The 16,467-nt window shown below is 37.7% G+C and overlaps 1 protein-coding gene across 1 annotated transcript; it reads left to right on the top strand.

The window, feature by feature from the left end:
• Positions 1-4,426: 4,426 nt before the first annotated feature.
• Positions 4,427-8,207, top strand: LOC142614076 (uncharacterized). Its single transcript, XM_075786617.1, has 4 exons — positions 4,427-4,963; positions 5,318-5,901; positions 6,898-7,413; positions 7,748-8,207. The coding sequence occupies exons 1-4, from the start codon at positions 4,744-4,746 to the stop codon at positions 7,883-7,885; spliced, it is 1,458 nt and encodes a 485-aa protein (XP_075642732.1). The 5' UTR covers positions 4,427-4,743; the 3' UTR covers positions 7,886-8,207.
• Positions 8,208-16,467: the final 8,260 nt, after the last annotated feature.

The following is a 16,467-nucleotide window of genomic DNA, read 5'->3' as shown; positions in this document are numbered from 1 at the left end:
TAGAACTCACCCTTGAAAACCAGCTTGCAAAGGGAGGGTACCCAAGAGCTTATAAACATATGGTTAAGCTTACACTTAACCAATGTGGGACACTAAGATCATAACATACAAAAGCACAAACCATACTATGAACCTATCAAATTCCATTTATGCAAAACACAAGCAAAACACAGACTATACTATGAACTTGTCAAATTTCATTTATGCAAAGAACAGGCCATACTATAATCCTGTCAAATTCTATTTATGCAAAACACAAACTATACATTAAACCTGTCAAATTCTATTTACGCAAAACACAACCTATATTATGAACCTGTCAAATTCTATTTACGCAAAACACAAAAAAATAAAATAAAAAATAAAAAGCGCACACACACACACACACACACAAACTATACTATAAATCTATCAAATTCTATTTACACAAAACACAACATATATTATGAATCTGTCAAATTCCATTTAGGCAAAACATAAACAAAACACAAACTATATTATGAACCTATCAAATTTTATTTATGCAAAACAAAACCCATACTATAAACCTGTTAGATTCCATTTATGCAAAACATAAACTATACTAGAAATTTATCAAATTTTTACACAAATTAAACACAACCTATACTATGAATCTATTAAATTCCTTTTATGCAAAACACAAATTATACTATAAACCTGTCAAATTCTATTTATGCAAAGCACAAACTATACTATGAACTTATCAAATTATATTTACATAAAACACAACCAATACTATGAACCTGTCAAATTTAATTTACATAAAACATAGGCAAAACACAAACTATACTATAAACCTGTCAAATTCTATTTATGCAAAGCACAAACTATACTATGAACTTATCAAATTATATTTACATAAAACACAACCAATACTATGAACCTATCAAATTTAATTTACATAAAACATAGGCAAAACACAAACTATACTATAAACCTGTCAAATTTCATTATTACAAAGCAAAAATCATACAATGAATTTGTCAAATTCCATTTATGCAAACACGCAAACTATACTATAAATCTGTCAAATTCCTTTTATGCAAAACATAACATATACTATGAACCTATTAAATTTCATTTACACAAAACACAAACTATACTATGAACTTGTCAAATGCAATTTATGCAAAGCACAAACCATACTATGAACCTGTTAAATTCCATTTATGTAAAACACAAACTATACTATAAACCTATCAAATTTCATTTACACAAAACAACTTATACTATGAACCTATCAAATTTCATTTACGCAAAACAACTTATACTATGAACCTATCAAATTCCATTTATGCAAAATATGAGCAAAACACAAACTATAATATGAACTCGTCAAATGCCATTTATGCAAAGTACGAACTATACTATGAATTTGTCAAATTTCATTTATACAAAACACAAACTATACTATAAACTTGTCAAATTCTAATTTCGGCAAAAGATAACATATACTATGAATCTATCAAATTCCATTTACGGGAAAACACAAGCAAAACACAAATTATACTATGAACCTGACCTTAACTCATATCAAAAGCCGAATACATATCAATATAAAAATTAACCTGTCAAGTAGAAGTAGTTTCAGTTCAACCTTAACTTATATTAAACGGGATTTTCTTTTGTTTAACTACTACAAGTTAATTGTTTAAAAAATTCTATTGTGGGGATAAAAGGCCCAAGATATGTTTTTTGGGCCATGGGCTTGGCCCGAGGACGCTTACTTGTCCGAGGACGGATTGAAGGTAATAATGATATCAAATTTACGGACCCAAGAGCAAATATGCAAACGAAGTGAATGTATATAATTCAAGGAGGAGTACATTCTCGGTTAAGTGCAGTAAGGATCAGATGGTACGTCATGTTGACTAGAATGATATTTTGGAAGGTCTTGGGGATGAAGACATGTTTCATAAGGCCACAGAGAGCAAGGACGGTTGGAAAATATCTCAGAAAAAGCTGTTGTCACCGCATTGAATCAAGAAAGTCAATACCGTACTGGAGGCTATACCGGTTTGGCCACCGGTACGATATATTTCGGATACCGGTCAATACCGGTATACCGTTTCGGGTTTACTGCTATTTTATATATATATATACACACACACACACACACCAAAATCTCTAGAACCATGTTTATAAGCATATAATATTTCACTTATATTATAGTAAATATAAAAGTTTATCATAAAACATTACCTCAATTCAAAACAAATTATTCATAATTTTAGACTTTAGTATCAATTAAAAGAAAAAAAAACACAATATAAAAAATAGAAAGCTTAGTTGTTCATTACATACTAAGAAAAAAAATAATACTAATAAGTTAATGTAAATAAGTTACCATTATGCCCTTACAAAAATTCAAAAATTACAAAACTAAAAAAAAAAAAAAAGCTTTTTTTTTGTACCGGCCGGTATTGCCCGAAATTGGCCGGTATGGCCGGTACACGACCGGTATTTTTTCCGGTACAAAATAGAAGTGTACCGGTACCGGTATCGGTGCACTAGCCGGTACGGTATGTACCGGTCGGTACGGCCGGTACCGGTACGGTATCGACCACCCTGCATTGAATGCTATGTACCTAAGTCTCTGGCTGCATTAATGAGGAAGTGATATCTGAACAGTGATTCTCAGCCTTACAGCTATTACCTAAAGACTTCAAGAAGGAGCTGATGAGATAAGTATCCATGTTAGTAGTCTAGATCTACACATGGAGAGCAAGGATGAAGGGGGATGAAGTATAAGAAGAAAGAAGGCTCCGAAGAAAGGAGGAGGGAGAGATAGAAAGAAGAAGACTGTAGACTGGACGTTGGTAATTAATCTTTAAGTAAGAAGAAATATAAGCACCTGATCCTCGGCTTGAGTCTAAAGATAAATTTCATTATATAAACTCATTGTTGTTGTTACCATATAACCTTATTTTGTAATCTTGAGCCATTGTTGTTACCATGTAAGCTCATTAGAAATAAGGTTTCTGACCCATACTCTATAAATTTATTGTTTTTGGCTTTTTGGACCTATACCCTCCTTGTTGGACCTAGGCACAAATTGCGTTCTTACGTCTATATTATTAATATTTTGTATTTTCTACATAACTTTATTATTTTCCGAATCCAAATGCATTTATTTCATAACTTCGTATTAATCAAAAGACACTTTTACAATTAATTATCAAAAAAATCAAAATTCCTCTCCCTTTTTCATTCTTATTACTTTCTTTCAATTCTTGTTAAAAAAAAAATTTTAAGCGTCCGGTTGTTTTGTGATGATTTGCGTTTGCGTTTGTGTTTGGCTGGTCCCATGGCACTATTCATGAACCAGTGAAGTACTAAAAACGCGTGAAGAGTTTTTGCTACATTGTTTTTGCCAATTAAAAAATATTTTGCTACAGTGTTTTCAACAATAAGTTTTCAATTTTCAACAAATAAGCGGTATTCAAACACATTTTAATTATACTTCTTAATATATTTTTTAATGAAATATTTAGAGTTCAAATTCCTCAAACCTAAATATCAAATTATTCACACACAAAAAAAAAGAAAAAAAAATTTGCTTATTTATTTATTTTTCAAAGACAATGACTTAAATAATTTTTGCCACTTAAATAATTTTTATACAAAATCTAGATTTGCGCTTTTTCTTTTTGACTAAAACCCACTAGTAACCAAGTAGGTGGACCCAAGTGCCGACCTAATGATACAATAGAGAATAGATGGTACAATAAAGAATAATGCTAGAATTACAAATCATTACATAATTTTTCCCACAACTTAAAAAAAAACAAAAAAACAAAACAAAAGTATGGGTTCACAACTTCACATGAGTCAATATCTCCACCATCCACAATTCATCATGTGTTTGAGTTGTGAAAAAAATCGTGAGATTATTTGTGTTTCTAGCATTACTATGTAATAAAATCATACTATCTTGTATTTCAAAAGAAAAGAGAACTTTACAAAAGCGAAAATTGTTTTTTCTTGGTTTGGCTTGCTCCTGGAGTCATCAAGTCAACTAATCAAACCAAAGCAACCTCCTGTATTTTAAAAAGAAAAGATAAGATTACAAGAAAACGAAATTTGTTTTTGCTTGGTTCAGTGCTTGACCTTGGTGTCTCTTTAATATCCTGTAATTAGTTACAATAATAATTCAATTATAAAGAGAAAAAGAAAAGTAGTAAAATAAACAAAAGCTCCAATAAATTTTTTTTTCTTCATAATATAAGCAATCTCATAAATTTTTTAGTGTAACATTTAATCATAGAGTACTATTTTTGTGTAAAATACTAAGCATCCTTAAAAATAAATATGAGTTACTCATTTGATGAGGTGGGTCCATATTTAGGACTGTATTTTCATACTCTGTCATAAAAAAATTGTTAGGATTCAATGTTGAACAATTAGAGAAAGTTTCTCGTGAGAGTTTAATAATTTTCCATTAGAAAAAGAAAAAACTAGTTTCCATTTTGTCAAAAATAGAGCCCAGAATTGGGGTGAAATGGAAATGAGCACTGTCTCACAGTTACAACTTATAAAATATAATTAAAAAAACAATGGAAAGGGTCAATAGCACCGCAAGCTGATAAGTGTCAATTAGTTCCTCACAGTTACTGAGGAACTAACTATGCCTGTGTTAATAAGTGCCTATAAATAAAATTCAGCTTGTTCTGTTGTGTCTGTGAAGCACAACAGTGACACAACACTACCCTGGAAATAGCAATGGAGCTACTGTTGCATGTGCTGTTTTCGTGGGTAACTGTGTTTGTGATAATTGCTTCTGGTGCAAGAGGTGAACAGTATATCTCAGCAGTGGGAGACCCAGGAATGAGAAGAGATGGACTGAGGGTGGCATTTGAAGCTTGGAACTTTTGCAATGAAGTTGGAGAAGAAGCTCCTGGAATGGGGAGTCCCAGAGCTGCTGATTGTTTTGATCTCTCAAGTAAGCATGTCTACTACCATGGAAGGAAACATAAGAATGAACAACGCTGTCCTTTTTATTTTCATGTGTTTTGCTTTTAATTCTTAGTTTTTACTCTCTTCTTTTTTCTGTTTTATATAGAAATTCTCAATCTTTTTCCTCTATTTATAATCTAAATGCCATGGCAATGTCCAATGGGAATATTCTTTATTTGCTTCCATTTTTTATATATGTTCAGAATGCATGATTTGTTCTTGGCTGTAGTAAACAATTGAAATTAAATAATATAATCATGTTGGTCAATAGCTAGCATTACGTTGGGCTTTTAAAAAAAAAACTAACAAAGGAATTCTGAATATTGGGTACAATGGGCAGGTTCCTTTCTGGAATTGAGACACAAGGTTTCAGAAGCTGATAACGAACTTGGGGTGGGTAAACCATTCCCAGGGTTGAGCCCAGGCGCTGCAAATGATGTAGACCTTTATGCTGCAGAGAAGGAGGAGTATCTTGGTGCTTTATGTCAAGTTGATACCCCAAGTCCATGGCAGTTTTGGATGATCATGCTGAAAAATGGTAACTATGACACTCAGTCTGGCTTGTGTCCTGAAAATGGGAAAAAGGTACCTCCTTTCAATCCTGGGAGGTTTCCTTGCTTTGGAAAGGGGTGTATGAATCAACCCATCTTGTATCATCAACATACACATTTGTTAGGCGGAGGTAGAATGAGAGGAAGTTTTAATGGAACTTATGATTTGGATTCTGACATTAGTGCTGGACTTAGTGGAATCTCTTTCTATGAGGTGGTTTGGGAGAAAAAAGTTGGTGTTGGAAGTTGGGTATTCAATCATAAGCTCAAGACCTCAAAGAAGTACCCATGGTTGATGCTATACCTCAGAGCTGATGCAACCAAAGGATTCTCTGGTGGGTATCATTATAACACAAGGGGAATGCTCAAAACAGTAAGTATGAGTTCTTTGGAAGCTATTTTTTCCTTAGAAGTCATTAATTCAATACCCATTTGAAATTTTTTCTCTCTAGGCTATAATTGAAATATAGTAAGCATTTTTCATTGTATATTTTGACTCTTTTTTACTTTAATAAAGTAAATAACAGAAATGAGTCTTATTGTTTTTCTTGGTGACCTAAACATATATTAGTGAATGGTTGAGAGAGATTGGATTTTCTAGATTTTTTTAAGGAGATATGATAACAAGAGAAGCTCGTTATTGGACTGCTAATTGGCCTTCCTGCAATCAATTGGTTCCATGTCAGGTCTAGGCATAAATAATTAATCTTTGTCCATTGATCTCTTCCCCTGAATAGATTTATTATTTGATTCATATGAATTAAAAATTCATACCTAACCATGGTCAAACATAAAGTCGTCCTTATCCTTAACTTGTGCTTTAAGATTCAGTGAAGGTCACAAGGCCATTATATAAAAATTGTTACCAATGGATCACATGAACCCTGCCTATATAGTTTGCAAATGCATGCAGTTGTTAGTTCTGTTTTTGTCTTCTTTTTTTTTTTTTTTCAAATGCTGAGCACTGCAACCATGAGTTGCCAGTTGGTTGTAGACTCATAGGTTTTCCCCAACTAATCAAGCAAAAAAGAACTCTTCTCATTTTTCACTTCATAAGCATATTCATTACAACATTGAAATAGTACCCCAAAAGTTTTAAACTAAATAATCATTCTCACTGTGTTCCATTAGCACTTATGTACTTGCTGTCCTGATTATTTATTGAAATAGACCAAATTGGATATTAATTTAACATCACCTTGTAACAAGTCTGCACTTGGACCACTTGAACCAGAATTGACATTTGCGGGTCTCAGTCCAGCTTTGGTCATGTACTCATGTTTATTAAATGCTTAGAAAAATAGATTCAGCATGCTGTCTTGCCCGTGCTCCTTTCATTCCAGTAGTCACAATTTTAGTTATATTTCAGCTACCAGAGTCACCTAATTTTAAGGTCAGGCTGACTTTGGATATCAAACGAGGAGGAGGGCCCAAGAGCCAGTTCTACCTAATAGATATGGGTAGCTGCTGGAAGAACAATGGTGATCCCTGTGATGGAGATGTGCTCACTGATGTAACCAGATATAGTGAGATGATCATCAACCCTGAGACTCCAGCTTGGTGCAGCTCCACAAGTATAGGCAATTGCCCACCATATCATATTACTCCAGACAACAAAAAGATCTCCAGGAATGATACTGCTCAATTCCCATATGGAGCTTATCATTACTATTGTGCTCCAGGTAATGCTCAACATTTGGAGCAACCTGTAAGCACTTGTGATCCTTATAGCAATCCTCAAGCACAAGAAATTGTTCAGTTGCTGCCACACCCCATATGGACTGAGTACGGCTATCCAATCAAACAAGGAGACGGTTGGGTTGGTGATGCAAGGGCATGGGAGCTTGATGTTGGTGGGTTGTCCAGTAGACTCTACTTCTATCAGGTTAGAAACTTAGAAAGTCATTTATTACTACTACTAAAAGATAGGATAATTATAGTGACACAGTCCTCCAATAAATAATACAAGTCATTTCATATAAAATATGACATAAGCTCATAACGTAATATGAGAGAGTTAATTTTAGTCTATTATTAGGTGACTCGCGTTTATTAGTGTGGAGTACCACATCAACTGTACTCCAAAATTACCTACTACTCGTATAGATATGTAATGAATCCTTTTGACTAATAATTGATGCATTTTTTATGTCAGGTTACTACTACCAAAAAAACTGCAATGAATCTGATTAAAAGCGATGCATTCTTTTCTTTTGCAGGATCCTGGTTCCCGTCCTGCTAGAAGAATATGGACATCCCTAGATGTGGGTACTGAAATTTTTGTTAGTGACAAAGATGAAATAGCAGAATGGACTCTTAGCGACTTCAACGTGATATACACGCCCCCAAGTTCATAATTAGTTTCCTACCTTTTTTCCTAGCCGTTTCTTCATCTCTTACTTCCAAAGTAAGCAAAAGAACGGAAAAAGAATATTTCATGACACTTGCAATAGAGCTGATAAAGAATGTTAGGACTTAGGATGAGGAAGCCGGAAAAAAAGCCCGCAAGGGCAGAGCTTCCACATCCTAGACACATACAGACATTGTGAAAAATTCAATTCTCAACGCACAAGCAAATCAAAAGATTGTCATCAAGAATGAATCTTTCATTTACATGTACAAGTGTATCTTCCCAATTTTTACTGATATATTATAAGCTTACCCAAGCAAATTGGTTCCTGGGGTCCTGGTATTATTTTCATATGGTCTAGCATTAGCATTAGCATCTGCATCTCTCTGTTGCATTATGTACTGACCTCCAAATTTGTCTCCTCCAATTAAGCGGCAATTACCCGACAAAGTATATGACAATAAGCAACTAGACAATCTCCTAAATTTGTCTCCTCCAATTAAGCGCAAGTAGACAGAATTCAAGTAGTCTGGACACTGGGACAATTATGCGTTACATTACATCATTGTGGTTTGGTTCTAAAAAGTGGAATGGACCTACCATGTGGGTTGGCACCTAACATACCAAACTTTTAATGTGAAATCAAGACAATGAGTTTCTTGGACCAGGTAATTGAATGTTGGTTTATTGATCACATAAAGCAGAGAGATGAGTGCTTCCACTAAATTGGTTTGCAGCTTTCTTTGTTGCATGCTTGCTTCAGTGATGCAACTTATGAGCCTCATTTTATGCTGTCACAAAAAGGTAAAGATGCTGGGACCAGAGTCCCTGAGGGGCCTGTGACTGTTTCATAAGATGTTTGAGAGGGAAAATGTTATTCTTGGGCTTTGATGGATGCATAATTGGTGACAGCAAAATAAATTAAGCTTAGGAGATTTGAATTTGAAGAAATCCCAAAGTTTAATTTATTTTGCAATCACTAATTATTTACCAATGACCTCGGCTTTGATGCAACAAATGATGGGATGGTATTAGGATGATAGGGCTTTCTTCTTCTTTTTTTTCTTTTTCTTTTTTGGATAGGTCTTGTTTTTAAATATTCAACAAGTAAAATATATAAATGCCAACGTGGCAAGTGGCCTGATGGTCAAGGCCTAGGGCCAACAAGACTTTGCTTGGAAAGTGTCTTGCGTTCAAATCACCTTTCTCTCACTAGTAAACGTGTTGGTGTCCATCTCCCTCTCAACTATTATGGGCATGTAAAGATTGCCCCATCGGAAAGGAAGTTTTGGGTCATAAATTAATTAAATTATTTATGAACAATTTGGACTCGGTTCAAAAAAAGAAAAAAAAACTTGTTTATATTCATTTATTTAGTAAATCAAATGAACTCTAGCACAAATTTAGGTTTGACTATTAGATAAACCAAGTTCAAACAGAATAATGTGTTATCAATAAGTTTGTGAGTATGATGCGGTATTATACTATACATATATATATATATATATATATATATATATATATATGTATAAACTTTTTTTGAGAAACATATATGTATAAACTTGATATTATTAATAAAATAAATTCATAAGATATCATATTACTATTTTGTAATTGATAAATAATATACATAGTCAATTTAGTAGTAAAAATTAATATATAATTTTTAATTATGCAAGGTTGGTGAGCCTATTTCTTTAAGTTCCTAAATAAATAAAAAATCAAATTATATAATTTCAACTATAGTTTAATTATACCGCTTAGGGAGGTGGTCTAGTGGTAGGAACTCCTTGTGATTTATCATACCAATAAGTCCAAGGGTTGTGGGTTCAAGTAGTGGCAAGTCTAATTAGTGCCTAAGTGGTCTCACATCATAACACAATGTGGGAGTTTAAGTGATGTCAGAGCAGTGACCACACATATGAGTTCTTTAGAGAAAACTAATACAAATTTATCAAAGAATTTGGATTTGGAAGAAATATCAAAACATAAATAGTTATTTAGCAAAGTTATTTAATTGGTGGGCTTGTAAATTATCCACCTGGCTTTCAAGAAAATTGCTTAGCCGCTATCACTAATCAATCTGGACTAGTTCAAGATATTAAGGGGGTGTTTGGGAGAGTAGTTTAAGTTATGTTGTTTGGGTATTTTTGATATACTTGTGGGTGAAAAAATGTGTGAAAAAAGTATGTAATGTTGTTTAAAATGTGTTTAAACTAGCTTGTCAAACACCCCTAATTATTAGGCTCAATTGCTTGAGAAGGTTACTACCAACCCCTAGTCCATTATGGGCGCCAAAACCTGGTCATGTAGTCTATGTTAAATTGGGCGAATCAAGAAGCTACTCGTGGAATGTGGGTATCGGACCTTTAAGAAAATATGCCGACTTTGACACCTAGATATATGTAAATGAGTCTTATATGCAAATAGAATCTTATATGCTATACGTGGAGTGGCTGGGTTCTTAAAACTGTACTAGGTCAACATGATGGACGAGAACATGTACGTGAATGTGCGGAACTCCACGTCTGATTGCCTTGGACGCTCTAGGGAGGAAGATGAGGAGCTCCAAAGAAGCATTAAGAAGGTTAAGGAAGTGCACAATGCTCCTGGCACGCAGGAAAACTCCTCCCCGATCTCCTTCGGGGAACCTGGGAGATCATTCAGAGATAAACTCCTTGGTGATATACCAGGGGCGTACGAGCAGGCTTTTGACTTTGAATGTGATTTGGGGTCGAAATCTTTTTCGGACACGGAAACTTAAGTGTATCCTGACGGTGAAGCGGAGGTGATTTTGTCAGGGGAGACAAAAACCAGAATCCGGTCCCAACTATCAAGTGCACTGATTATAAAAGTCTTTGGCAAGTCGGTGGGGTATCAGTTTCTGTACGCATGTATCATTCACATGTGGAAACCAGTAGGCAAGATGGACTGTGTGCACCTTGGCAGAGGCTGCTTCCTTATCAGATTCACACTAAAGGCTGACCATGATAAGGTTCTCAAAGGGGGTCCCTGGTTTATGGGTGGTCACTTTTTAGCTATCAGAAGGTGGGAACCCAACTTTAGACCGTCACGAGCTTCTGAGTCTTCGGTGGCTGTCTGAGTTCGCCTAACTGAGCTTCCTTTTGAATACTATGAACGCTCGGTGTTACGCGAAATAGGTAGTGTGATAGGACCGGTCCTGCGGATCGACACGCACACAGCATCGGAAGCGTGGGGTCAATATGCCAGGTTGTGCATTCAAATAAAACTTAATAAGCTCCTCGTTAGGCTTCTCCATATTGGCAAGCTAGACCAAACGGTGCAGTACGAAGGTCTAAACTCCCTTTGTGTCTCCTGTGGCCTAGTAGACCATAGAACGGAATCGTGGTCGTATACGATGCAGCCAACAGTGAGAACAAACTCTACGGGGAAGGGGGTTGAAGCTATGGGTGATGACAAGAGTGCTAAGACCGATGCTGAGGTGTGACCCGAGCCCATGTCAGAGGCCCATGAGGGTTCCTTTAGGACTTGAATGTTAGTTACACGAAAAAAGAAAGGTAAGGGTCAATTTTAGAAAGAGGGTGCACGCCTTTCCCCTTATAAGTACTCTATGGAGTCTAGCCCATCTCGAAGCCCAGGATGTTTAGATCCAAGCCTAAGCCAGGAAGAAAAGGACAACGCTAACCATGTTAAACCGGTGGGTCAAAGCATGTTGGAGGGGCCTCTGTCTCTCAGTGCACTATTTGCAGATCGCACTCATTCTCTCTCTTCTAAGGCAATGACACGTGTCAAGCATAAAATCAGTGAAAGGTTATACCGAGGCTAAAGGTCAAAAACCAACGACTTACAATGCTAAATCCAATGACTCTAAAAGGTCTATTGTGGTGGACAGAGGGAATCCTACCCAAAAGTGGAAAGCCATTGAAGGAAAGGGGGTCGGCGTTACTAGGGATTTTGGGATGGATCTAGGGGAGTTTAGGGGTTTCTCTGTCGGTAGCTCAAGCTTAATCAAAGACAGGATGTTGGAGGGGAAATCGAAGTAGCCTGTGGAGGGTGAATCCTCGAGGATGGAGCCGGAGAGACCACCGTTATTGGAGATTTCCAACATCCCGGGGAATCCAGTTTCAGGTAACATTGTCGCTAATGTCTCATCCAGCTTTGCCAATGCCAAACTCTTAACAATCCGGGACTATCCAAGAGTGGAACAAAAGGATGCCCAAACAGATTTTGACCCTAATCCGCACGATCGCCAGAGTTTCGACTGTGATACGAAGGGGATGGTTTGTGATTTTAGGGGTGTTGTGCACAAGGACCTTCCTAGCTCTGGTGGTTGGGGTGCTCATCTTGATGCTGCAGTCGGGGTTGATGACGTGGTTGGTCTTGGTCACCATGAGGATGACACCGATGAGATGCATATTGAGGAAGCTGGGTTAGTCCCATTGTCTTCTTGAAGTCTTTCCCCTTTCTTTTAGTCTGTCCTTATGAATTTTCTTATTTGGAATTTTCGGGGAGCTTAAAGCCCCAATTTTTATGGTGTTATAAGAGATATGGTTCAGCTCTATTCTCCTGCTGTGATGGTAATTACTGAAACGAAAATCGGTGGCTTAAAAGCCAAAGCAATTTCGAACAGATTGCCTTTTAACCGAGCTATCCACACAGAGACTATAGGGCTTGCTGGAGGTCTCTTGGTTTTGTGGGATGCATCGCAAGTTGAGGTTTCAGAACTTGCCACCATTGAGCAAGAAATTCACGTCGTTGTTTAGGTAATATCTTCTAATTATTCTTGGGTTCTCTCAGCTATTTATGCTTCCCCTAGATATGCTGAAAGATGTCTTTTATGGAATAATCTAACAACTGTAGCTTCTCTTCACTCTCTTCCTTGGGTTTTGATGGGAGATTTCAATGAGGTGCTTATTGGTGATGACAAGTTTGGAGGTAGAACTGTCAAAATTTCTAGAGCTCTCCGGTTTAAGAAGTGTCTTGATTTTTGTAGAATGGTCGATCTTGGTTTCTTTGGGGCCCGGTTTACTTGGTCCAATCGTCGTCCTGTTACCAACCTTATCCAGGAAAGGCTAGATCGTGTTTTTGCAAATTCTGAGTGGAACGAGCTCTATCCGGATGCTTACGTTCAACATTTGGAAAGAGTTCATTCTAATCACTGCCTTGTTCTGTTGTCTCTCCACAAACCTCCCTCCGCTTTTTTCCCCAGGCCTTTTCGCTTCCAACCAATGTGGTTGTCGCACCCCTCATTCTCTCATTTGGTTCGTGATGTCTGGATTGATGCCCCAAATCTTCAATTGGCTATTGATCAATTTAGCTCAAAAGCGAAGGTGTGGAACAAGGAACATTATGGTAATATTTTCCTCAAGAAAAAAATCCTCAGAGCTCGGTTAAAAGGTATTCAAGTGGCCCTTTCTAGTACGCCAAATGATTTCTTAGTTGAGCAGGAAAAAAGGCTTATCAGTGAGTATGTGGATTTGTCCAAGATTGAGAAGGAATTCTAGGCAATGAAATCAAGAGTGAATTTATTGGTGCAAGGCGACAGGAATACAACTTTCTTCAATACTTCTGTTTTGGTGCGAAGAAGACGGAATCGTATTGTGAGTATGAAGGACAACATGGGCAACTGGCTCAATGGGGATACTGAAATTTCTAGTTTTATTCGGGACGGTTTCGTCAAGCTTTTTACCACAGATGCATCAACCTCTTATCGAGCTTACTAGAACCCTCCCTTTTGGAAATGTGCTCTGAAGGATGCCGAGAAAGAAAGTCTTGATCGTCCAATCACTGATGATGAAATTAGTGCAACTCTCTGGTCCCTTAAACCGTACAAAGCTTCGGGTCCTGATGGACTCCACACTGGTTTCTTCCAACGTTTTTGGTTATTGGTTGGGAACTCGATCAGAAAGGTAATAAAGGAGGCTTTTACTTCTTGCAAAATTCCAAATTACCTTAATCAAACTCTAGTGACCCTCATCCTTAAATGCCCAAGCCCTGAGCAGCTCAGCAACTATAGGCCTATAAGTTTGTGCAACACTGTGTATAAGATGATTACAAAAATCATTATTGCGCATATTAGACCTCTTCTCTCAGATTTGGTGTCTCCGTTCCAAACTGCTTTCGTTCCTGGGAGGAAGGGGGTGGATAATTCTATTACTGTTCAAGAGATGATCCACACTATCTCTAGGAAAAAAGGCCGAACCGGGGTTAGGGCAATTAAGATTGACCTTGAAAAGGCGTATGATAGGTTGGATTGGGGATTTATTAGAGACACATTTCATTTGTTTCAATTCCCGAACCAGCTTATATCTCTAATTATGAATTGTGTTTCATCCTCCTCCGTCTCAATCCTTTTCAATAGAGGTGCCCTTCCCCCCTTTCTGCCTTCTAGTGGTATAAGACAAAAGGACCCTCTCTCTCCGTATATCTTCATTCTTTGTATGGAGGTGTTGGGAGCTCTTATTATTGATAAATGTGAAGATAATCTCTGGAATCCGGTCCGAGCTTCCCAAGGAGGTATCAATATATCTCATCTTTTTTTCACGGATGATCTAGTCTTGTTTGCTAAAGCGGACCAAAAGAACTATGCTGCAATTCGGGATGTTCTTGATTCCTTCTGTGATATGTCAGGGCAGAAGGTTAGCAATCAAAAATTCAGAGTCTTCTTATCCCCAAACCTCCCGGGCCATGAGAGAGATCGGCTTTGTGACATCTTGGGTTTTTTATCTACTCCTAATCTTGGGAAGTATTTGGGTTTTCCAATCAAGCAACAGGTGACAACCAGGATTATAGCTTCTTTCTTAAGCAGGTTCAAAACCGTCTTGCTGGATGGAAAGCCCATCTGCTTTCCTTTGCGGGAAGAATGGTTCTCACTAAGTCCAAAACCTCGGCAATCCCTAATTACATTATGCAATGTGTGGATATCCCTCCCAAAATTTCTCGAGCAATGGATAGGCTTAGTTGTAATTTCTTGTGGGGCGATTCGGAAACAAAGAAAAAACTTCACCTCATAAGTTGGAAAAAGATCACCAAACCTAAAAATAAGGGCAGCTTGGGCTTATTAGCTGCAAGTGAGAAAAATAAGGCTCTGCTTGCCAAGCTCAACTAGCGGTTTCACAAAGAAAAGGAGGCCTTGTGGGCTCGAGTGCTTAGGCAAAAGTATTTGAGAAGGAGGTCCATTAGCAGGAGTTTTCCTAAGCGTGCTTGCTCTAAGGTCTGGAGTGCTATGGCAAAGGGGCATGACGTGTTTAAAAAGGGCTCCAAGTGGGTAGCTGGCAGAGATAGTAATCTGTCTTTCTGGTGTGACAGGTGGCTGGACAAAGGGCCCCTTAGAAACCTTCTTCACGGCCCACTTCAACGGGAGGAAGAGTTTCTCCGTATCAAGGATATGGTTAATGCCACAGGGTGGGACTAGTCTAAATGCTCATTCCTCATTCCGAGACACATTCTTTTAGACATTAAGGCCACGCCCATTCCCCATCTTGCCAACATTGCGAATCGGATGGCCTGGATATCTTTACCTAATGGAGATTTTGATGCCAAAGATGCGTATAACATTGCTTGCTCCATATCGGGTAATCTGAACAGTGGGCAATTTAGTGAAGTTTGGGTTTGGAAAGCTCACACTATCCCAAAGATTCGATGTTTCTTTTGGCAGTGCTGTCACGAGAGTATCCCGATGCGAGCTGTTCTTGCAAAATGCGGAATCCTAGCTTCTGATACGTGTCCTCTGTGCAATGACTCTTCAAAAACCATTGACCATTTATTGAGATCCTATAGCTTTGCTAAATCCTTTTGGGCATTTATCTCCCCCCCGATGCAAGTTAATTGCTTCTATGGGATGAATCTGCTGGATTGGTGTAGGCTTAATGTGTGTAGTACGGCCAGTTATGGTCCATTGGAGGTTGATTGGAAGGTTGTGTTTCCAATTGGGCTATGGTGCCTCTAGAACCGAAGAAATAGGGTTGTTTTTCAGAATGCCAAACCTTCTTTAAACCTTAAAGAGGAAGTGCTGGCAAAGGCGATGGAGTATGTGTTTGTTGGAGCAAACTACCATGATGCCCACACCAAGTCAACAGTCCAAGTTAAGTGGCTTCCGCCGCCAATTAGTTGGGTTAAATTAAATTCTGACGGTTCCTCCTTGGGAAATCCTGGTCAGGCTGGGGGAGGAGGCCTTATTAGGGATGCAAATGGAGCTTGGATCAGAGGCTATGCGAGAGCTATAAGGTGGGCTTCTAGTGTCGCAGCAAAGCTTTGGGCACTTCGGGATGGTATCCAGCTGTGTATTTCTCTCAAACTGCCTGCTGTGATAGTTGAATTAGATGCTTAGTTGCTGGTTCATCTTCTTGGCAAAGCAGATGACCTTTCTAGTTCAAGTAACTCGATTCTGGCGGACTGCAAGGAAGGGCTAAGGCTTATTCCCCAAGTGAAAATCCAACATTGCTATAGGAACACGAACAAATGTGCCGACACTCTTGCGTGGTGTGGTGCTCTATTAAATGTAGATTTTTTTTGTTTTCTTAAGTCCTCCTTCTAAGGTTCTGTTTCTTGTTAATTTAGACAACTCCGGAGTGACCTTTGATCGCTCTGTGAGTGCCAATGTTTCTC

The sequence above is a fragment of the Castanea sativa genome, chromosome 10 (assembly GCF_040712315.1).
Source record: "Castanea sativa cultivar Marrone di Chiusa Pesio chromosome 10, ASM4071231v1".
NCBI lineage: Eukaryota > Viridiplantae > Streptophyta > Magnoliopsida > Fagales > Fagaceae > Castanea > Castanea sativa.
The sequence above is the reverse complement of the archived record's forward strand: the minus strand, read 5'-3'. Positions and strand labels throughout refer to the sequence as shown.